The sequence below is a fragment of the Giraffa tippelskirchi genome, chromosome 10 (genome assembly GCF_054371585.1).
Source record: "Giraffa tippelskirchi isolate mGirTip1 chromosome 10, T2T-mGirTip1v1.2.pri, whole genome shotgun sequence".
NCBI classification, from domain to species: domain Eukaryota; kingdom Metazoa; phylum Chordata; class Mammalia; order Artiodactyla; family Giraffidae; genus Giraffa; species Giraffa tippelskirchi.
In genome coordinates this window covers 145,621,211-145,645,170 of record NC_137284.1, presented here as the reverse complement: position 1 = coordinate 145,645,170, position 23,960 = coordinate 145,621,211, and the positions used below count along the sequence as shown (strand labels likewise).

General features: G+C 38.5%; 1 protein-coding gene across 17 annotated transcripts in view; it reads right to left on the bottom strand.

Moving 5' to 3' along the window:
* The window catches only part of TRIM24 (tripartite motif containing 24), a 351,893-nt gene that overhangs the window by 9,799 nt on the left and 318,134 nt on the right, over positions 1-23,960 (bottom strand). For 8 of the 17 annotated variants that reach the window (XM_081533089.1, XM_081533093.1, XM_081533090.1 and 5 more), the window contains 6 exons: positions 19,887-20,004; positions 17,063-17,331; positions 8,343-8,516; positions 5,090-5,263; positions 2,392-2,527; positions 701-773 (listed from right to left, as the gene is read on the bottom strand). In XM_081533089.1, the coding sequence (XP_081389215.1) occupies positions 701-773; positions 2,392-2,527; positions 5,090-5,263; positions 8,343-8,516; positions 17,063-17,331; positions 19,887-20,004 (944 nt within the window). The remainder of the gene's footprint in view (positions 1-700; positions 774-2,391; positions 2,528-5,089; positions 5,264-8,342; positions 8,517-17,062; positions 17,332-19,886; positions 20,005-23,960) is intronic. The other 9 variants (XM_081533099.1, XM_081533098.1, XM_081533100.1 and 6 more) reach the window with 3 other exon arrangements.

Below are 23,960 nucleotides of genomic sequence, written 5' to 3'. Positions count from 1 at the left end.
CTAGTGACTGGGACATTCTCCATTCCCCTTCTGATGTCTATGTCAGAAGCTTTCTCTGGCCTTTTTCACTGTAATAAAACTTCTGTCACAGAAACACTCTGAGTGATCAAGCCTGGTCCCTGATCCGGAAGCTACATCTTCTTTGGAGATAAGGAATCTGACTGTAAGCTATCAGAACTGCTATTTTAAAAAATGTAGTGGGACAAGGTACTATGGTACAGATAGGTACTATGTTCTGTTAAATGCAAATGTCTTCCCTTCAGAGTATGTTTCCTCCACAAGATTGGGAAAGTAAGAATTGGGCTCACTATTGATGAGAAATTTGCAAGCAGTATGAGTGGTGTGTAACAGAAGTTAAAATACAGTTTCAACAACTGTAAATTAATTTATTTTAAAGCAAATTCAATGCATCGTATTTAGAAAAGTCAGAACGCCAATTTTAGTATAAAATTATTATTTGTTTTCCCTAAGTTTTTATTTGTGCATGTCCCTGTACAGTGCAGTGTGTTTTACATACATCATTTCTGCTTTTTCCTTGCTATTATGCTAAACTCAAATGTATTTTCTAATTTTCAACACATGCACACATGTTTTTGTATCTTTAAAGATAAAGATACAAAATTGATTAACCCATTAATTGATTTCCTGAACATGTAATATATAATTATTATACACTGGACAGTAAGTTGAGTCAGTTTACCTTCCTCGGCTCCCAACACTGGAGGCACTAGGTGAACGTATTGGCGGGTGTACACTCGTCATAGTAACAGGTCCTGAGGAGGAAGAAATCATACACATTCATAAAATGAATATATGTAATTAATTCCTATTGAATGTTCTCACTTAGTACTACACTGAAACTGGAAACACATAATGAAATTATATAAAACAAAATGTAGTTGCTGAACTCCCCACAGAGCTGGAGTGCCTTGAAGTAGCAGGGCTGTTCAACCTCAGCACTACTGACATTTAGGGCCAGATAATTCTTTGATGTGGGGGCTGTATGTGCATTGTAAGGATGCCAAGCAGCCCCCTTGGCTCTACCAGTTATTAGATGCCAGTAGCATCTCTACATACACGGCATCTAGGGGTGTAAGAATCAGAAATGTCTCCAAACCCTGTTGAATGTTCCACATGAGAGTAACCAGGGCAGGAGCTTAGTGAGGATACTAATGTCAGCAAAAGCTGCAGAGGACAATAAAAGGTTGGCAGGGCTGATATAAAAGCAGTCCAAGAAAGAAATCCACACAGAGACTGATTAATGGAAGGCACTGGAGCAATGTGTAGAAGGTACTCTGTGCTGTGCTGGACAGAGTCAGTACTGAATAAAGTTAGCTTTAATAATGGTGCTAAAATGGTTTCCAGAAACATGTCAAGTTATACTCCCACCAGCAATGTACCAGAGTATTTCTCCCATTACATCCTTATCAATGAGTATTTTCACTGTTGAAATCTTGCTTATTCGATAGTTAGAAATCATGTCTTTTGATTTTATAATGACTACTGGTGAGATGGAACCAGGTATCTTTCTCCCTCCCGCCCCCTCACTTTAGGGAGTTACTTCCTCTTTAGGGAGGTATCTACTCCTGGAGAAGGACATGGCAATCCACTTCAGTATTCTTGCCGGGAAAATCCCATGGACAGAGGAACCTGGTGGGCTATAGTCCCTGGGGTCACAGAGAGTCAGACACGACTGAGCACGCACGCCGCAGGGTCCTTTGGTAATACTGTGTGCTTTCCTTATTCATTTGTATGAACTTGCTACATAATTAAACAGTTTCTCTGCCATCTTTTGTCAACAATTTCCTTTCAGTTTGTTTATGTTTTAAATAAGTACCTCTTTTAAAATTCTAAAACTGCTTTATTATGTGGGACTAGTGAATGGCCTAAGAGATTCTCCTCTTTCCTTATTTGGTCTAAGGCATCTAATTTGCTGAAGTCTCTGGGAGTAGCACATTAGTCAGAGGGCTTCTCTCTTGGAGGAAATAAGTAGTTCTGTTCAAAATTCTTAAAACACAAAACAACAAATCAGGGTAGGAGCAATCAACAAAAAGAGTGATTGTTACTGAGACATTTTAACTCTAGGCAAGTTCTATACAAAAAGAGACAATACTATAGGCAACTTATGTAAAAGAGAAAGTAAAATAGCAATTTCCTCCTAGGAGTGTGTGCTATGGTGCCTCTAAGTTCTGTTGAAACTGAAAATGTAGACAGGCTTAACCTTTGCTTCCCACTTTGAAAGTACACTAATTTCAAAGATTACCTAAAACACAGATCCATTTTAATCATCCAAGAGAAAAACGGGAGGTGAAGGGCAATCCTTTTTTTTATTATTATTATTATAAGTAAAAACTGAAAAAAACTAGTAAAATTTCTACAAGTCCACTTTACCTGCAAGGCCTGGAGATGGCACTGATGAATTCGGTGACTGGACAGTTCTGTTTGAGGGTGGTCGTGGCTGGCCATGATCGGTAGTAGTATCTTTCCTCACAATGTTGTCCAGCATAATAGTACTTGAACAGTCAATCTGGTAAGAAAAGAAATTATTTCATGGCATTCTGACTCGGCAAGGTAAAAGCTACTTTAAATTTATAAGAAAACTTTAGTAGATGCAAATATCCTTTTGAGAAGTTCTGATGTGCATTTTCCCCATAAACAATCTTGGAAAAAAGCTCTCATACTTCTTAATATTTCATCATAGTAAATATACCGAGGTCACACTATTTCACAACTCATGAGCCAGGAGAAAGGAATACCGTGTGCTACCTCCTTAAAAGTGAAAACAAAATTATTTTTAAAATTTTATTTGAAGATAATAAAAGTACCAATTAAAAAAAAATTGGTGAGATAAGTAGCACAATTTCACATTTTACATGGCAACCCACTCCAGTGTTCTTGCCTGGAGAATCCCAGGGACAGGGGAGCCTGGTGGGCTGCCATCTACGGGGTCGCATAGAGTCGGACACGACTGAAGCGACTTAGCAGCAGCAGGCTTAATAACAGCCAACTGGAATCTTACATATTTTCTTGATCTGCTCAGATGTGTGACTGTGGCTAAATATGAAGAAAACCTGGTCTTACACAGGGAGGATCTTGTCAAGCCTCTGAAAAGGTTGTACAGACCCTCATGCTCCTGGCCCACACTTTGAGAACTCATGCTCTGGTATGCATTATTAGATAGAGGAAACAAGTCCACACATCACACATTTCGAGAACACTAACTTCACTTAAATACATTATTAATGTTTGGTAGGAAAAATCTGATCCCCTGTAGATTCTTGCTTTAACACGTTTATAAGTAATTGACTGCTAAGCCAAACTACTGATAAATTTCTACTAAGACTTCAAAATACTTTAGATTCAAATTTTTTTAATTTTATCTTTTATGGAAGTATAAATGAATTACAACGTTTTGCTAATTTCTGCTGTACAAAAAAGTGATTCAGTTATTCATATATACATTATTATTCATATTCTTCTCCATTATGGTTTATCACAGGATACTGAATATAGTTCCCTGTGCTACAGTTCTCTGTTGCTCATCCTTGCTGCTTGTGTATTCTATACACACCAGTTTGCATGTGCTAATCTCAAACTCCCAATCCAACCCTCTCCTACCTCCCCCTTTGGATGCAACTATTTTTAATGCTTAAATATACCATTTGTTTCCTAAGAATGTCTTTGTGATTTAAATACAGCTTAATAGTTCCAGCCTTTCTCAATCAAGATTCTTCAAGAAAATTAAGTCCTACATTCCAAGGGCATAGACTGTATATAATGAATTTACTTCTTGCCTCTGCATCTAGAATGGTACTAGTTATGAACAAACCTTGGAAGGACTGAGGAAATAGTCCCTCAAAGAAGTTTCTTTCTTCCGTGGTTCAGATGAGGAATCTCAGTTGTGAAAGGCTGGTACATAAAGGGTCATCTGTATTTGAGGGCTGTAGAGGAAATTTTACTTTCTGTGGGTCCTCTTTCAGCTGGGGGAGGAGTGAAGTAAGGGGTTATTTTCCTTGAATATTCTTTGGGCACTACCTTGGCCAATACAATACTTATGGCCAGAGGGCAGTCATACTGGATTGACTAGATTTGTTAGATCGTAATGTAATAAAAGTTATTTACACTGTGGAGGAATCCTAAAAGCTAAAATAAAATTATAGGAATGAACAGAAGTTTTCCTATCGTCTATGCATGAAAATAAAATACATATACTCTACCTGTCTAAATTATAGACAATTATTTAAAAAATGAAGTAACTGCAGTAAGGTTAATTATTCAACTTTTAGGAAATATGAATTGATCTCAGTAATTTGAAAAAGTAAATAATATAACATTTTAGATTTCCTTCACAATCCTACAAGATTTCTTAAAAGTTCTTAATGTTTGCATGAGTGATTACCTAAGCTTGTAGGATGAAAAAAGGTAAAACATATATCAACTCATGTGTAATTGATTTGTTTCTTCAATGTTATATTTTCTGTCTTGAAAAAAAATTTTTTTTTGAGCCATCCCACAGGGCATGTGGTACAGTTCCCTGACCATGGATCAAACCTACACCCCCTGCATTGGAATTGCCACTGGACTGGCAGGGAAGTCCCAAAACAGACTGTTTAAAAAGTCACACTGACAACCAGTTTAGAGGTAAATGTATTTAAATAAAAATGAAATCAGAGGTAATACTGCACTTGTCAGTAAAATGTTATCATTTCTTTTATTAAACCTGTCTCCAGCTCTTCTGATGAGTGAATGTCTGAAACGTTAGCCTTACTCGCTAACCCTATTCTAATAAATCACATTCCAGCAATTCTCCTCCCATGTTTTCACTTCCTTCCTTCCCTTGCTTAGATTCCATAATTAATCACCATCATCATTCATTTACTAACACATTAACTCCAGTGCCCTGAAAGACATTCTGTAGCATGTTTAAGTGTTAATACGAATCTTTTCATGATTCCTGATGTTACAATATTTCTGAAGGGTAAAAACAACTTCCAAACACAAACACACAGCCTATAATGGCCTTTCACCAGATTCAAGTTCACTTAAAATGTGAAACAGATTCTTTGGTAGAAATTTTGTGTATACTTACATCTGGAAGAGAAGGAAGATTGTAGGGACCTCCCACCGGTGAGCTCAAATCAATCACGGGTGAGCCGAAAGCCTTCGCATCATACCCTGCTGCACTAGTAATGGTGGGGCTGGAGGGAGTAGAGGATGTGCTGTTGGCAGTCGAGGGGGCCGCGTGCCCACTGCTGATCTGCCACTGTGGCAGCAAGAAGGAAGAAGAAAGGTTGCCTATCAGCAAGCCTGTTACATAAAATGTCCATCTAATCCCTGTTCCAGACACAAGACAAAGTAAAAGACACTTTCTACTATTTGAATTCAACTGTAATTTTCATGGAATGGGGAAAGGACACAGGTATATATAATTTTCAGTAATTCTTTCCAAACGTAAATAATAAAAAGCACTGATTTCTCCCAGAAGACAACAGTATACACCAAAAACCACAGCACCCAATGTTGGAAAGCTTATACATATTGGAGAAGAAATATAAACATGTACATAGCAACTACAAAGTAAAGATGAAGGACTGAAAACACACACTTTCTTCCGTCCCTACCTGATATACCGGAAACTAAAATGACAGTTAAGGGAATTTGTTTTTTTTTAAAGCAACACATTGACCCTAATGACAAAGAACTAAAAACAGGATGATCGTTGAGAGTCTGTTAAGGATTAAATCTTATGTTTCTTTCCTACTGTAGCTACCCTAAAATAATAAGGACTTCCTTCACCTCCACAGAAGAAGACTGGAAATTAAGTTTCCAGAATAGGTAAAACAGTGTCTTTGGACTCATGGGCACCAGGCTCAGTTGAAGGCAGAAGTATTACACTGAAAATGAAAATTAAGAAGCCATATACACACTGAATGCTGAGCTTCAATGAGCATCAGGCCCTGCATTTCAGGCATGAAACAAAGAGATCTTTTGGGAACTAAACCACTACCTCAAGACGGTGACATCAGTAACTCTCCTAATAAACATACCAAGCAGCCCTCACACAAGAGCAAAATTCAGCATCAAACATTAGCCCCACATCCCGGCTTTCAGTTTTTTTAAAAACACCCATTCCTTATATACAAACAGGCAACTAAGCATCAAGAAACATCTGAGAAAATTGTCATGTTACAGGCTGAGATAAACCCATTAATACTAAGAATGCTAAAGTGTACAGAGATGAACCATCCTGCTGTCTAAAATTTACTTTGAAACCTATCAAAAGGAAGAAAGTTTGACTGATGGATGAATGGATAAATGGATATACAGATAACAAGTGAGACAGCAAATAGAGCAATCTGTCCCCTATACAATGCTCTCAACCGAGTTTGAAAATTTTATGATAAAATACTTGGGGAGAAAAAAAGCAACTAAGAGGTATTTTAAGACTATGCAGAGGAAAAAACTCCCAAACACAGTATCATTTATGTAGGGATGACACAATAGAGTGACAGTGACAGAAATATTCTAACTTTGAAAAACCTAATTTATATTCTCCACTGAAAAAATAAGTAAAAAACCATGAATATGAGTGCCAACTTAACCACCAACCCAGCCCTCACACCTATCCATCCGTCTCTCTCTTCCTTCCCACCCCAGAACAAGCATAGTTACAGTTCATGTGTATCTTTCCAGGTTTATTCTATGTATATGAAATTAAAAAAAAAAAAAAAACTCACAAAAATTCGATGTTTCTTCCCATATATACTTTGAAGATCATATATAGATTACTGCCTTTTCTTAATAGCTAGAAAGCATTTCCATTGTACCAGTATATTATAATTTAAGCAATTCTATTGAAACAAACTCTCCACTATATTTTCCTCCTAGTTTGTTCGTTTATTCATTCATTTTTAGACTTTTGACCAGAAAACATTTTTAAAAACATTCTTAGAGTGTGTGTCTACCCATTAAAAATAATACACAGAGGGCTTCTCTGGTGGCTCAGTGGTAAAGAACCTGCCTGCCAATGCAGGAGACACAGGTTTGATCCCTGATTTGGGAAGATCTCACACGCCGTGAAGCAACTAAGCCTGCACACCACAACTATTAAGCCTGTGCTCTAGAGCCCAGGAGCCACAACAACTGAGCCTATGTGCTGCAACTACTGAAGCCCACATGCCCTAGAGCCTATGCTCCACAACAAGAGAAGCCACTGAAATGAGAAGCCTATACCCTGCAGTTAGATAGTAGCCCCCTCTCCACAACCAGAGAAAAGCCTGAGCAGCAATGAAGACTCAGCACAGCCAGAAATAAACAAGTAAAATTCTATATATACAAAAGCTCAGTAGTTGTGGCTCCTGGGCTCTAGAGCACAGGCTTAACAGTTGTAGTGTGAAGGCTTAGTTGCTCCAGCCCATGTGAGATTGTCCAAATCAGGGATCAAACCCGTGTTACATAGCTATGAGGTAGATAAACATGAGTACCCAGAATGTGCTAGGTGCTTTTATACACACTACCATCTAAGTTGCAGCACAACTCTGCAAGATATGCACTCATTTTATAGTAGGGACAAATGAGATTTAAGAGAGTAAACTTGTACAAGGCCACGAAAGTATTATGAAAATAATCAGAATGTAAGATCTAACTGTAGCTTGGTCTCTATTCACCTCATCTCTAATGATGAAACAGAGATAGGTATATATTTTATTGAAAATAATTAAAATGTCATTTTAGAAAATTTATATCAAAGTAATTACAAAAACACACTGACACAGCATGTGTACTTTTAGAATATTACTTTAAAATCATTTGATTAAAATGAATGTTACAGAATTATGGGGAATAACATCATATTCTTTATTTTGGTCTTGGCAAAAAAATTAAACTGAAATCAATCCGCTAGTTGTAAGCTGGAAAGACCCGACACAAGTACTTGGGGAAGACAAAGTGCTGGGAGAACTTTAGCTTTTTAAAACAGTAATACCTAAGCAATATTTTACCTTAAAACATTAAGAATATAAATGTTAAACCTTCTAAAATTTAATGCATAACCTTAAACTTTATCAGGTGTATATGTACTGTATACTGTTTAATACTGAATACAGTATAGTCTTATATTCAGGTGTGTGTATATATATATATATACATACATACACACACACACTGTTTAATACTTCATATTAAAACTGTGTGATTCTAAGTTTGTTTCCAAGAAGTCTCCTTGCAACACTCTGAAGAGTCACTGATTGCTCTTCATCACCATTGCTCTATCCATAAATTCAATATGATCTGGAAGCAGAGAGAAGCACAGCAAGCACCTGTGGAGAAGTAAATACACATACCTGTTTTATGGCTTGTTGAGCCAAGAAAGCCATCTGCAAGGGGTTGGGCTTCATTGCTTGTCGTGGTGTATTCTGGTTTGATGGGTATCTTAATTGTTGATGATGAGGAGGGAGAACTGGTCCATTGGGCTTGGGGCTATGATTCTGAAAATTTATCAAACGTGGAGGAGGTTGCTGGAAAAAAGACATTACATCAATTCAGCGACAATCAGTTCCTGAAAGACGAATTACAGAGAACTCTATTTTATAGCTTCTATAGAAAGAAAGCAATTCTGCCACAGATGAATCATTTATCAATATTACAATAAGGGTATGGGGGGAGGGGACAGCCCCCCAGAGTGTGAATAAGCATTTAAAGTAAAGAACTTTTCATAGGAAAAGACCCTTGGGAGAGGATTTTCCAATCAGAGTTAGATCTAGACCACATTGGGAAATAGGGAAAACTTGTCTTTGGGATCTTTCTAAAGTCCCTGATGACTATCTTCTGCAAAGAACTGCCCTCTTCAAATCTAAAATAATATGATAGTAGAATAATAATTACTGATAGTTAGAGTAGTTATCACATGTCCAGTGCTAGTTAAAATGCTTTACACGTCTTAACTCATTTAATCTTCACAAAGATCCTCCTCTAAGGCAGGGATTATCTCTGTTTTACAGAAAAGGAAACTTGTCCAAGATTAGCAAAGATAGGAAGGAAAGAAGCTAAGATTTGAACTCAAGTTCTCTGGCTCTAAGGTCTGTGCAGACCTCTAAGGTCTGTACTCTATGTAGATAATAATAATGAAAACACATGATATTAACAACATTTAAAAATGAGTGAATTTTAGATCTTATTGAGATCAAACTACATGCAAGGCATTGCGATTGGCGTTTTGCACGTTATCTCATTATTACTCCCCTCAGTCAGTTCAGTCGCGTCTGAGTCTTTGTGACCCCATAGACTGCAGCACGCCAGGCTACCCTGTCCATCACCAACTCCCGGAGTTTACTCAGATTCATGTCCATTGAGTCAGTGATGCCATCCAGCCATCTCAACCTCTGTTGTCCCCTTCTCCTCCTGCCTTCAATCTTTCCCAGCATCAGGGGCTTTTCCAACGAGTCAACTCTTCGCATCAGGTGGCTGAAGTCTTGGAGTTTCAGCTTCAACACCAGTCCTTCCAATGAACATCCAGGACTGATCTCCTTTAGGATGGCCTGGTTGGATGTCCTTGCTGTCCAAGGAACTCTCACGAGTCTTCTCCAACACCACAGTTCAAAAACATCAATTCTTCAGTGCTCAGCTTTCTTTATAGTCCAACTCTCACATCCATACATGACTATGGGAAAAACCATAGCTTTGACTAGACGGACCTTTGCTGGGAAAGTAATGTCTCTACTTTTTAATATGTTGTCTAGGTTGGTCATAATTTTTCTTCCAAGGAGCAAGAGTCTTTTAATTTCATGGCTGCAGTCACCATCTGCAGTGATTTTGGGGCCCAAAAAAATAAAGTCTGTCACTGTTTCCACTGTTTCCCCATCTATTTGCCATGAAGTGATGGGACCAGATGCCATGATCTCAGTTTTCTGAATGTTGAGCTTTAAGCCAACTTTTTCACTTTCCTCTTTCACTTTCATCAAGAGGCTCTTTATTACTCCCCTACCCCCACCATTTTACAAATCAGGACACTAAACATTAAAAAGCTGGGATAACCAGAAAAAGACACACAACTCATTAAAGGCAGCACTATGATTTTAATCCAAAACTAGTCTGCCATTTCATTAGTCAAACATGTTCTGGTTTTTAACTGGGGGTGAGGTACTAATTACAGTTTAGAGGATGAGTTTCTCTAAAAGAAAACAGATTTTGAAAGGAAACCCTTCAAGGACAGCATTGGTTGACTACAGGACAGGGTAAGGACAAGCTTAGTTTGCTCACAAATGCTACCCTTAGAAACCAACACCAGTGTTCCACAAAAGAGGCAACCTGAACATTGCAGTCTCATCTTGACTATCCAATTCTAAGGTTGGCAAATTATTGCAAAGTAAATACTTATTTTCAGGCTATCTTAACTGTATATAACCAGAACTTCTCAGAAAGGGAACTATTAACCCCTATATTCAAAGCGGGGACAAACGAATTTATAAAGCTGAAGTAGCAACATCTTAAGGCGGACAGCTATGAAGTGTAGCTCTGCCCTCTTTTTGTTCTTTTCCTTCTCTCATTTTTGGAATTTATCTCCTTTCCTGGGTAAATGTCTTCTCTTTCTCCTCTCCTGCAAATTAGCCAGCACTGAGTTCACACTTAGTAACTTATAAGAGTGACCAGCAATTACAGAACTAATGAAAAGTAGACTTAGACACTATTTCAAGATCAAAGGAAATTCTGTGGATGAAGAATAGAAAAATATGAAAAAAAGAGAGAAAATCCCAAAATTTTACAGAAGCTTGAAGCCATAGCAATTCTTTTTGATTCTTCTATTAAACTTTTTCACTTGATGGGTTTTATATCACAGAAACACAAACAAAAAATAATTGGGGAAGTATAGTGGAAAACTTTTAAATTCATCCAAAAGACTATTTTTTAAAAAGTGGAAAAGCACCCAAAGTGATCCTTAAGGGAGAACAAAAGCAGTTAAAAGTTTTGTATACTCCTGCCCTGACTGGGATTTATATATTGATTCAGTCAAGAAATGACACTTAGGGGAGGAAAAAAAAAAAAGAAGTGACATTTGATGCCAGAGTATCATACTCTTGTGAGAAATCAGTGTGGAACTGGATGTCCACTCTCCCGTCAAAGAATCCCAGTGTAGAAAGATCTAAGGTGATTGATTTTTATCTCCTCTCCTAAACTGTTATTGTTGACTGAGTTAATTTCTAAGAATCCCATGACAGGAAAAGCAACTTGAAAGAACAGGACTAGAAACTAGTTATGAACATAAAATAAATAGCAAAACCAGTGCTATTCTAATTAAATGGAATTAACTTGCAAGAAGGAAAAAAGGGAGAGAATAGAGAAATCATTGAGAGCTTAAGTAAAGTGACATATATTCATCATTATCCTCACCCTCACTGTAAATATTTTATTATTACAAGTTGTAATTTTATTCTAGGTCAGTATAACCATGAAGGATAGCAGATGTCCCTCTAACATCCACTCACTGTTTAGGAAAATTAATATATACATACAAATGAGAGTATCTCTGCAGAACAGTAAATCTGGCCCAGGAATGAGAATCATTATGTACACAATAACAGACTCAGATTTAACAAACTTCAAGCTGTCCACAGCAGTACGACAGAGTATACTGGACACCATTCAATAGAGAGATGCAGAGTGTTCATTAGTTTGTACCACACAGTCACATAGCCATGTAGTCTAGCTCTGTATCACCAGCTCTTTAATCATTCAGATTACACGGCTACTTTCAGAGAAAGAAGAAACAGGGTACTCCTGTGTAAGCGATTTTTAGAGCAGGCCTTAAAACTGATCTGTGTCTACACCTGCCTAGAGACAGATATTTTACCAGATGTACATGCAAATAAACTGCTAGAAAACTAAGAAAGCAGATAAGCAGGGCAGTGTAAAAGTTTAAAGCAGAGGGAAAAAACTGATGAGTGAAAAATGTAGGAGCGGATATTTGGTAGAGAGAAGACAAAAATGAGAGATGAGAGTACTAGAAGAGGGTTCAGGGGTCACTGAGACAGAAAAAGAGCAGTGTGCAAAGTAGTGACATAAAGATGAGAAAATTAGAGCTGATATTCTAACAACACGGGTTTGGACTGTGCAGGTCCACTTAGACAAGGATTTTTTTCAATAGTGAATACTTCAGTAGTGCACAATCTGTGCTTAATTGAATCCTCAGATGCAGAGCGGTGGATGTGGAGGAACCATAGCGGGTGGCGGGGGGTGGCTGACTGTAAGTCACATGTGGATTTTCAACTGTATGGAGGGTCAGTGCTTCTAACCCCTGAATTAATTGTTCAAGGGTCAAATGTGTTGATAAGTGGGAAAATTAGGCTGTATAATAAAGATTGTACATTATATATATCATACAGCAGTACACCACAGAGAGAAATAATATCAAACATAAATTTCTGAGATAAGCAGGCTAAAGGCTCGATCGAGGTCACTTCTGTTTGGGTACTGCTTCTATAAATAGCTGTTTCTGAGAATGTGACTGAGTCACACAGAATCTAGTAACTGCCTCAGTTCCTCACTTTTTAATGAAAAGGGAATTAATGCAGATGATGGACTTATCCTGTTTCAGGTTAATAAGGTAATAAAAATCACTTTACCATCTTTCAGATAAATATTAATCATGCAAATGCTTAGCACTACTCACTCAGTAAGTAAGTATTTTCTCTCTTTTCCTCATCAAATATATGTCCAAAACAATTTGGGTGCTCTGCAGTCTATCTGCAATATGTTACTCTGCAGTCTGGGAGGGAGTGACAAAAGAATTCCTCCATTTCTTAACAAAATCTCAACTCTGCCAGTGGCACTCCTGGGATCTAAAGCATACACATCTTTTCCCACAGAACACTCACCAAACAAAGACCTCTTAAATTGCTTGCTAGTTACTTCCTTTAAAAACCTGGGTTAAAACAAAATTCGAAAGCAATAATCAACTGGTCATACTAATTAATATTCTCTTGGATTTGACATATCTTCTTAATCAAATTACCAGACAACCATAAATCACAAATAAAATCACCTCAGGCCTACACAGAAGCAAAATCAGGGTTCACACATGCCCACAAGTTTTATTCAGGGTTGAAGCAAGTCTCCTACGAAGATCATCTGTCTTGTATAACTGCTACCAAAACAGGCTATTATGCCATTTAATTGTTTTTTCATGAAAGAACTGCCTTATGTATGCATTCCTCTTAGTGCTAGAGAAACACTAGTAAAAAATTTCTCCTCTAATCACATATTTCCTTTTAATCAAGTAATAGATATTATTCCTGATTCTTTTTTTGTTTGGTTGACTGAGCTAAGTCCTGTTCTCAAGCATAATGAGAATTCTTAGTCTAGTTCTGCATGCTTTGAACATTATTAATACTTATTAATCCCTGTGCCATTTCATTTGAGTCATTTACTGTAAATCAGCTCAAATTCTGAGAAACAGGGAGTATAAATTAATAAATAAAAGGAACTGAAAATAATGAGACAGGTTTTGTGAATTAAAAGAAGAATCATGCATGGGGGAAAAAAAAAAGACTTGCTCTAAATGGAGCGGATAGAAGCTTCATCTATAACAACAGCAGAAATGTATACTGTCCAATATGTATACTGTACAACTGTTCCAACTAATGTACAGTAATTAATCCACAGGATCATGATTTTGATACATGCTCTGAATTTGTTACTGTATTGTTAGTACTGTTGAGTTTATGACATATATGAAAACGTGTAGATTCTTCTACCCACTCTACATCACAAGTAGAATTTACATGCATATGTTCTTCAAAGACTTTAGAGGGATAAATAGAAAATAAACACATGCTTTTCCCGTTTCTCCACCAGTGACTGAAATCTTTTTGTTGTGAATTAAGAAACAATACAAACAAAAAGATGACAAAACCGAAAAAAAAAAAAAAAGAAAAGAAAAAGAATGGTGCATGGAACATCTGCTCAGAAATAAAGTTTGAAAAAGGCAGACTCCTAACAAACCACACCCTGGCCCTTTTCTATTTCATTCTGTCCTAGTTTCCAGATGCAGTGGGTTTTCTAAATGCTGCATCTTCACAGAGGACAGATACGTGAAGCATTAGTCATCCTGAAGCACTAATGTAACAATTATGAGCTACAGGTACACAACTTTCCCATCAATCATATACATGGGTTATTCAGGAATGCAATAATTTATCCTCTGTTATAAAAATGACAAAGAGCAGATGAGAATAGATGTCCCAGTTGAATAAACCATTAATTTCTTTTTCAGAAGGGCTAAGAACTAGAGTTAAATTAGGGACCCTTGATGCAACAAATCTATGCCCTGACCAAGTAACGCCAAAGAAGCTGAAGTTGAACGGTTCTATGAAGACCTACAAGAGCTTCTAGAACTAACACCCAAGTCTATGCCCCGACCAGTAATGCTGAAGAAGCTGAAGTTGAACGGTTCTATGAAGACCTACAAGACCTTCTAGAACTAACACCCAAAAAAGATGTCCTTTTCATTATAGGGGACTGGAATGCAAAAGTAGGAAGTCAAGAAACACCTGGCGTAACAGGCAAGTTTGGCCTTGGAGTACAGAATGAAGCAGGGCAAAGGCTAATAGAGTTTTGCCACGAGAACGCACTGGTAACAGCAAACACCCTATTCCAACAACACAAGAGAACACTCTACACGTGGATATCACCAGATAGTCAACACCGAAATCAGATTGATTATATTCTTTGAAGCCAAAGATGGAGAAGCTCTATAGAGTCAGCAAAAACAAGACCAGGAGCAGACTGTGGCTCAGATCATGAACTGCTTATTGCCAAATTCAGACTTAAATTGAAGAAAGTAGGGAAAAACCACTAGTCCATTCAGGTATGACCTAGATCAAATCCCTTATGAGTATACAGTGGAAGTGACAAATAGATTTAAGAGACTAGGCCTGATAGACAGAATGCTTGATGAACTATGGACAGAGGTTTGTGACATTGTACAGGAGACAGGGATCAAGACAATCCCCATGGAAAAGAAATGCAAAAAAGCAAAATGGCTGTCTGAGGAGGCCTTACAGATAGCTGGGAAGAGAAGAGAAGTGAAAAGCAAAGGAGAAAAGGAAAGATATTCCCAATCTGAATGCAGAGTTCCAAAGAATAGCAAGGAGAGATAAGAAAGCCTTCCTCAGCGATCAGTGCAAACAAATAGAGGAAAACAACAGATTGGGAAAGACTAGAGATCTCCTCAAGAAAATTAGAGATACCAAAGGAACATTTCATGCAAAGATAGGCTCAATAAAGGACAGAAATGGTATGGACCTAACAGAAGCAGAAGATATTAAGAAGAGGTGGCAAGAATACACAGAAGAACTGTACAAAAATGATCTTCACAACCCAGATTATCACAATGGTGTGATCACTCACCTAGAGCCAGACATCCTGGAATGTGAAGTCAAGTGGGCCTTAGAAAGCATCACTACGAACAAAGCTAGTGGAGGTGATGGAATTCCAGCTGAGCTATTTCAAATCCTCAAAGGTGATGCTGTGAAAGTGCTGCACTCGATATGCCAGCAAATTTGGAAAACTCAGCAGTGGCCACAGGACTGGAAAAGGTCAGTCTTCGTTCCAATCCCAAAGAAAGGCAATGCCAAAGAATGCTCAAACTACCGCACAATTGCACTCATCTCACATGCTAGTAAAGTAATGCTCAAAATTCTCCAAGCCAGGCTTCAGCAATACATGAACCATGAACTTCCAGATGTTCAAGCTGGTTTTAGAGAAGGCAGAGGAACCAGAGATCAAATTGCCAATATCCGCTGGATCATCGAAAAAGCAAGCGAGTTCCAGAAAAACATCTATTTCTGCTTTATTGACTATGCCAAAGCCTTTGACTGTGTGGATCACAATAAACTGTGGAAAATTCTGAAAGAGATGGGAATACTAGACCATCTGACCTGTCTCTTGAGAAACCTGTATGCAGGTCAGGAAGCAACAGTTAGAACCGGACATGGAACAACAGACTGGTTCCAAATAGGAAAAGGAGTACGTCAAGGCTGTATATTGTCACCCTGCTTATTTAACATATATGCCGAGTACATCATGAGAAACTCTGGGCTGGAAGAAACACAAGCTGGAATCAAGATTGCCGGGAGAAATATCAATAACCTCAGATATGCAGATGACACCACCCTTATGGCAGAAAGCAAAGAAGAACTAAAGAGCCTTTTGATGAAAGTGAAAGAGGAGAGTGAAAAAGTTGGCTTAAAGCTCAACGTTCAGAAAACTAAGATCATGGCATCTGGTCCCATCACTTCATGGGAAATAGATGGGGAAACAGTGGAAACAGTGTCAGACTTTATTTTTTCGGGCTCCAGAATCACTGCTGATGGTGATTGCAGCCCTGAAATTAAAAGACGCTTACTCCTTGGAAGGAAGGTTATGGCCAACCTAGATAGCATATTTAAAAGCAGAGACATTACTTTGCCAACAAAAGTCCGTCTAGTCAAGGCTATGGTTTTTCCAGTGGTCATGTATGGATGTGAGAGTTGGACGGTGAAGAAAGCTGAGCACCGAAGAACTGATGCTTTTGAACTGTGGTGTTGGAGAAGACTCTTGAGAGTCCCTTGGACTGCAAGGAGATCCAATCAATCCATCCTAAAAGAGATCAATCCTGGGTGTTCATTGGAAGGTCTGATGTTGAAGCTGAAACTCCAATACTTTGGCCACCTCATGCGAAGGGTTGACTCATTGGAAAAGACCCTAATGCTGGGTAGGATTGGGGGCGGGAGGAGAAGGGGACGACAGAGGATGAGATGGTTGGATGGCATCACCGACTCGACAGACATGGGTTTGGGTAGACTCCGGGAGTTGGTGATGGACAGAGAGGCCTGACATGCTGCAGTTCATGGGGTCGCAAAGAGTCGGACACAACTGAGCGACTGAACTGAACTGAACTGATGCAACAAAGTTTTATAAATTCATATATTTAAATCATGGAGGAAGGACACCTTGATTATTTCAGGAGCTGCTGAATACAACTGTACTATAATTATCTAAGTTAGGACAGGCCTGCTTCCGAATTTACCTGGTGAGAGATGGAAGGTTGCTGGATGGGCCCCTGCATTCTAGGGTTTGGTAAACCCACAGGTGCTGGCCTCCGTTGCACCTGTTGCCTCTGAGCCATTACCTGTTGCTGCATATGCTGGAGTCGTAACTGAGCTAGGCTGATCTGGGTTGGAAACTTGGATAACTGGTTTGAAGATAAACCACCTGGTGGCTGTGAATTCTGTTCCACGACAGGATTCTGCTTAGGCATTTGTGGTTGACTCTCTTTATCTTCAATTACTAAAGAACCTAATCAAAGAGAAAAGGTTAAGTTCTAAAGATTTTCTGATAGTGACATACCATATTTTGTAAGAGGCTATCTTGCTCATTTTCAGGATTTCCAAGGAACTTCTTTTTGTCTTAGGAAACCTTTACACGCTTAAAGATAGAAATTCCAAAGAGTTTCTGTTTATGTAGGGTCTATCAAACAAAATCTACCATATTCAAAACTAGAAATGAGAATTAAAAAACATTTTTCCATACTAATTCATTTAAAAGTGACAACCCAGAGTAACATATTTTTATGAAAAAATAAATAAATAAAACAAAACAAACCTTACTTTTATTTTCAAAAAAATTTAGTGGAGAATGGCACTAGTTTACATTTTCAAACATCTCTTTAAATGTCTGGCTTAATAGCTGAACTCTCATAACTGTTTCTGCATTATCTAATATATTGTTTAAATTGAAATATATGCAGAAAACCCAGCCACATATGGGTATGTACTTGGAAAAGGGAGACCTATTATCACCTGAAGGAGCTTCAGACCACACTGTGAGAACTGTTGTTGTATAATCAAAACAAAACACGCAAACCTGTCACTGGATGTAAAAACAATACCACAGAGTATTTCTGATTCAGTTATCTCTCTACGACTTAGCAATTGAATGACAACAACAGCTAGTTCTTTACACCTTCAAGGTGCAAACTATGTTAGTTCTCTGATGGCGAACACTGTGCTTTATAACTACACTGTTAAAAGAGATTAAAGGTACCTCTCACAGGTCTGGTCCAAGTGTAAGACAAAGCTTGATTTCTTCAATAGCAGAGACTCAGTTAAAAGTTCCTGATTTACTAAGCATATGCATCCTTAAAAATATGGTTATCATTCATTAAATACTTACTCTGTATTAGATACCATGACAGGAGATCTATGTATATTGTTAAAATCCTTTGTACAGATAAGAGATCTAAGGTTCAGAGAGATCAAACAACTTATCCAAAGTCACAAAGACACTAAATTCAATTTGTCCAAGTCATTATTTTTCCCTTGTACTCTTCTATAACATGTTTCTCGGAAGGCATAAATAAACAAGTTTGGGAAAGTTGTATCCTTCTTAGAAGATTTAAAATGTTAATCTCACTTTAAATGACAATTTATAGAGCTATATACGACAACTCTGAAAAGTCCTACAGTAAAGGATCAGTTCACTGTCTTACAAATTCCTCACAAATAAGAGGTATTTTTGTTTTTGCTGATTCAGATGTACCTAAACTATATTTACTTATGTATGTACAGTTACATATTTTCTTAATTTTACCTATGTCTACATCATGTGGACTGTATTTTAAGTGATATCCTTTAAGTACATATAAGTCGACATGACCGTTTCTGTGGATCTAAAACTGTGATAGATTCTCTGTATAGCTACATATGTGGTGGAGGGTAGAGTAGGGTAAGAGATAGTTATATACATGCTTTGTATCAAGATGCTTCTTTTTAGTTATATAGGTGAGAAATATGTATGATTCCAGCTGCTGGCTATGTTATCAATCAATAAATATGTACTTCTAAACTGTGCTGAGGAGTCACCTTATCATTTCTTCAAAGGGTCACCTTATTACCATTCTTTCTGTTCTCATGTATGGATGAGATTTATGTAAGCCTACTTCTTCCTTTCTTGGAGTGTTCTGAGAGCAATGGCTCTCTTTCCAGCCAGTTCTTTCTTACCCAGAATCTAGCTTAGGGAATGAGAGAGCAACCCTATTTGATGATTTTGAAACAAAGTTAATGAGCCCAAAAACTGCCAAAATGTATATGAAATTCTTATTTCTGTTTCTATAATTTCCCTGTGAGAAATTAAGAAAGGAGGCAAAAATTAAAGATTTTTTTTACTAGCACTTAATGTAACAAGGACTGCCTGCAAGGATATGTGACGTTACCAAATGATACCAAAAGTCTCCCTTTTTCATAACTCAGTAGGCTCTAGTACTTCAAATTTGGGCAGTTATCTGTATGCATGATACACTTCAATTAGGAGGTTAAAAATTATTTAATTATTACATAAAAGGCCAAAAAAAAAAAGAGAGAGAGAATTCCTCCCTAGAAAGAAAAAGCAAATAAATGAACCATTAGTACCTGACAACTGGGTCTCAAGAGTAAGTAAGCCAATAATTGCATGAGAAATACTGTTTTAACAGAAAACATTCTAAAAAGTACTGTATTAATGGCAGACACATGTTACGAGTTTTAACAACTATTCTGATAAATATGTCACTAATAGTACGAGCAAGATTCTACTTGCTTGAGGAAGTAAAACAACTCCTAAATCCAGAAGTCTAGACACTCAGTGAGTCAATAAAAGGATGTTTCATATCACCCACATATTTATATGTGTGTTTATATTCATGCATGTGTCACACATATACACACACTAATGAAATACCAGGAAAAATTCATGTCTTTAAAACAAGATAATTAAAATATTTAGGGGGTGGAAGGGAATACATTTTCAATAATCTCATAATCACTACGAGTTCCAGAAACAAATCACACTTTGAGAAAACCTACATAACAGCCTACCTAAATTGATGATATTTTGAGCCCAGAAACTAGGATCACAGTGAAACTGGATGGTATTGTTGGTCACTGGGGAAGCATCACACCTTGCTCGAAGGAGGTGCCGCAACCGGTACGTAATCTAGAAGAAAGCAGAGAGACAACTAAGCATCCAAGGCTTTATTAGGCAAATAATTTATCAAGTTCTCAACAAATACATAAAAAATGCTCTCTGTATCACATATATGCCAACACAAAACAAGTGTTCATATGGAAGTTATAAAAAGTGGACAAACAACACAGTTTTCCTTCAAAAATGCGTTAGAAGTTTGAGTACAATTCAGTTTTACTGTTGAACACAATACAAACCTGTCCTAAAGTGATAGGTTTAAAGTTAGTTCACTGAATTACAGAAGTTTCACAGATGCACCAACCATATATTTGTAAAGTAAAATCACATTCTGCTTTTATTTTACTTACTCTTTCAAAGAAGGATTCAGAGTGGAGATTAGGGGGCTAATGGATTACAGAAAATACAAATGAATCTCTGCTCAGGACATTAAGCACGGCCCTAACCAGGCCTGCCAGTAGGATGGCTCTTCTCACTCCTGTGCTGTGAATCTCAGTCATCACACACACACCCCCACCCTCCTCCACAGTGCGGTCCTCAGTGAATGCTCAGTCATTCTCTCTCAGTCTTTGAAGAGTTTAGCTCTTGGCTCACGATCACCATCTCCAATATTATTCCTGTCATAATCCTAGATGGGCCACAGGACTGGAAAAGGTCAGTTTCGTTCCAATCGCAAAGAAAGGCAATGCCAAAGAATGTTCAAACTACCAGACAACTGCACTCATTTCACATGCTAGCAAGGTGATGTTCAAAATCCTTCAAGCTAGACTTCAACAGTACATGAACCGAGAACTTCCAGATGTACAAGCTGGATTTAGAAAAGGCAGAGGAAACAGAGGTCAAATTGCCAACATCTGTTGGATCATAAAAAAAGCAAGGGAATTCCAAAAATAATATCTACTGCTGCTTCACTGATTCTGCTAGAGTCTTTGAACTGTGGAAAATTCTTAAGGAGATGGGAATACCAGACCACCTTACGTTTCTCCTGAGAAACCTGTATGCAGGATAAGAAACAATAGTTACAACCAGTCATGGAACAACTGACTGGTTCAAAATTGGGAAAGGAGTACATCAAAGCTGTATATTGTCACCCTGCTTATTTAACTTCTATGCAGAGGACATCATGTGAAATGCCGGACTGGAGGAATCATAAGTTTGAATCAAGACTGCTAGGAAAAATACCAACAACCTCAGATATGCAGATAATACCACTCTAATGGCAGAAAGTAAAGAGGAACTAAAGAGCCTCTTGATGAAGGTGAAAGAGTGAAAAAGCTGGCTTAAAACTCAATATTCAAAAACTACGATCATAGCATTTGGTCCCATTCCCTGGTGGCTCAAAGGTTAAAGCGTCTGCCTGCAATGCGGGAGACCTGGGTTCGATCCCTGGGACGGGAAGATCGCCTGGAAAAGGAAATGGCAACCCACTCCAGTATTCTTGTCCAGAGAATCCTATGGAGGGAGGAGCCTGGTAGGCTACAATCCACAGGGTCGCAAAGAGTCGGACATGACTGAGTGACTTCACTTTCAGGACTTCACTTTAATACAAGTTTAATAGGACTTCATGGCAAATAGAAGAGGAAAAAGTGGAAACAGTGGCAGATTTTATTTTCTTGTCTCCAAAATCACTGTGGACAGTAACTGCAGCCACGAAATTAAAAGACGCTTGCTCCTTGGAGGAAAAGCTATGACAAACCTTGTCACATATTAAAAAACAGAGACGTAACTTTGCCGACAAAGGTCCATATAGTCAAAAGTTATGGTTTTTTCCAGCAGTCAAGTATGGATGTGAGAATTGGAGCATAAAGAAGGCTGAGCACCAAAGAACTGATATTTTTGAACAAAGGTGCTGGAGAAGACTCTTGAGAGTCCCTTAAGACTGCAAGAAGATTAAATGAAATCAACCCTGAATATTCATTGGAAGGACTGATGCTGAAGCTCCAATAGTTTGGCCACCTGAAGCGAAGAACTGACTCATTGGAAAAGACCCTGATGCTGGGAAAGACTGAGGGCAAGAAGAGAAGGGGACGACAGAGGATGAGATGCTTGCATGGTATCACGATCAATGGACATGAGTTAGAGCAAACTGTGAGAGATAGTGAAGGTCACAGAAACCTGGTGTGCCACAGTCCATGGGGTCACAAATAGTCAGACGTGACCTAGCAGCTGAACAACAAATTCCGGATGATTTTAATATACAATTAGATGACCTTTCTTTCCAGATTATTCCCTCTAGTGCCCAGATCCCAATAATCCTACAAACCCTAAAGGTCCTATAAACCTTTGCTCCTAAAATTTTCCCTGTCCTTTGACTTTATCTTACCTCCCAATCTTACAATATCCCTCTGAAGTGAAGTGTTAGTTGCTCGGTTTCACGTCAAACACTATAGGTCAATTTCTCCTTATCCAGCTTAAATCCCAGGAGTAATCCTCATAATCATTTCCTTGCATATATCCTCAACACCTTTCTCTCACATGTCAAATTACACACACTCCCTTCTCCTCAACCTTTCTCTGAAACAACCACCAACAAACAACACTGGTTAAATCTAACTTTCTAATGACTGTAATTGGACTGGTAAAGGGACTGATCCGACTTCAAAAACACAGCCTATTTACTAAGGTTGACAGGCTATCATATGACATTCCTCTGGTCCTTCATGTCCATACTCTCCTAAATGACTATTTCAAATGACTGCTGCTGCTGCTGCTGCTAAGTCGCTTCAGTCGTGTCCGACTCTGTGTGACCCCACAGACGGCAGCCCACCAGGCTCCGCCGTCCCTGGGATTCCCCAGGCAAGGATACTGGAGTGGGTTGCCATTTCCTTCTCCAGTGCATGAAAGGGAAAAGTGAAAGTGAAGTTGCTCAGTCGTGTCCGACTCTCAGCGACCCCATGGACAGTAGCCTACCAGGCTCCTCCATCCATGGGATTTTCCAGGCAAGAGTACTGGAGTGGGGTGCCATTGCCTTCTCCGAATGACTATCTCTTACCAAACCCAAAACTGGAGTAGGTCGCCATTTCCTTCTCCAGGGGATTTCCAGCCCAGGGACAGAACCGGGGTTTCCTACATCGCAGGCAGATTCATTACCATCTGAGCCCCAGGGAAGCCATTACACTTTGCAACAGGACCCAACACCCTTGCCGATTCAAAGACACTACTCAGCAATTCCTCCCCTCAGGCTTTCAGTAGCTTTTCACACAGGTGATCATTTGGCCCTCATGGAAGCAAAGCATTTTCTTCATTTGGCTTCTAGCAAACTACAGTCTCATGGTTTTCCCCTTATTTCACCAGCTGCTACTTTTTAAGGTCACCGAGTATAGGTTGAGTTCCAGTGTCACATCTCAGTCTCCAGTGTTGGTTCTTCCTCCTCTCCCACACCAGGGTGTCTTGCAACTGCTCTCTCTCCTACACCCACATACTTTTTAGAGATCTCATCCAGTCTCATCATTTATACAACTCAAATTTACATCTCAGTACTTACTCATCCTACCGCGTGTTCATTCACTGTGCTCCTCTTAGGCCTCCTTGTTGTCCACGTCACAAGTAACTCCCCCCTCAGTCTCGCCTGCTGTCCGTGCTTGCGCTCCACCTGAATACTCCCTGCGAGCATCTGCCTGGCTTGCTTTGTCACCTTCTTCAGGTGTTTGCTCAAATACCACCCTCTTTAGGTAGAATTCCCTATCTGAAACCACAATCCTACCCCAATGTTCCCAGATTCTTCCCTTAATTTACTGTTTTCTCTATAGCACTCAACACCATGCAATGGTCTATATGTTTTACTTGTTCTGGTATTGTCTATCTCTCTTTACTAAAATGCAGCTTTTTAAGGACAGATATTTTGCTTTGTTTTCTGTTCCCTTAGTATTTACAATGCTGCTTTAAATATAAAGCAGGCATTCAATAAATGTTGAATAAATAAGTTTGCTTCCTTTAATTGCTAAATTATCTCAAACAGCTATACTAAA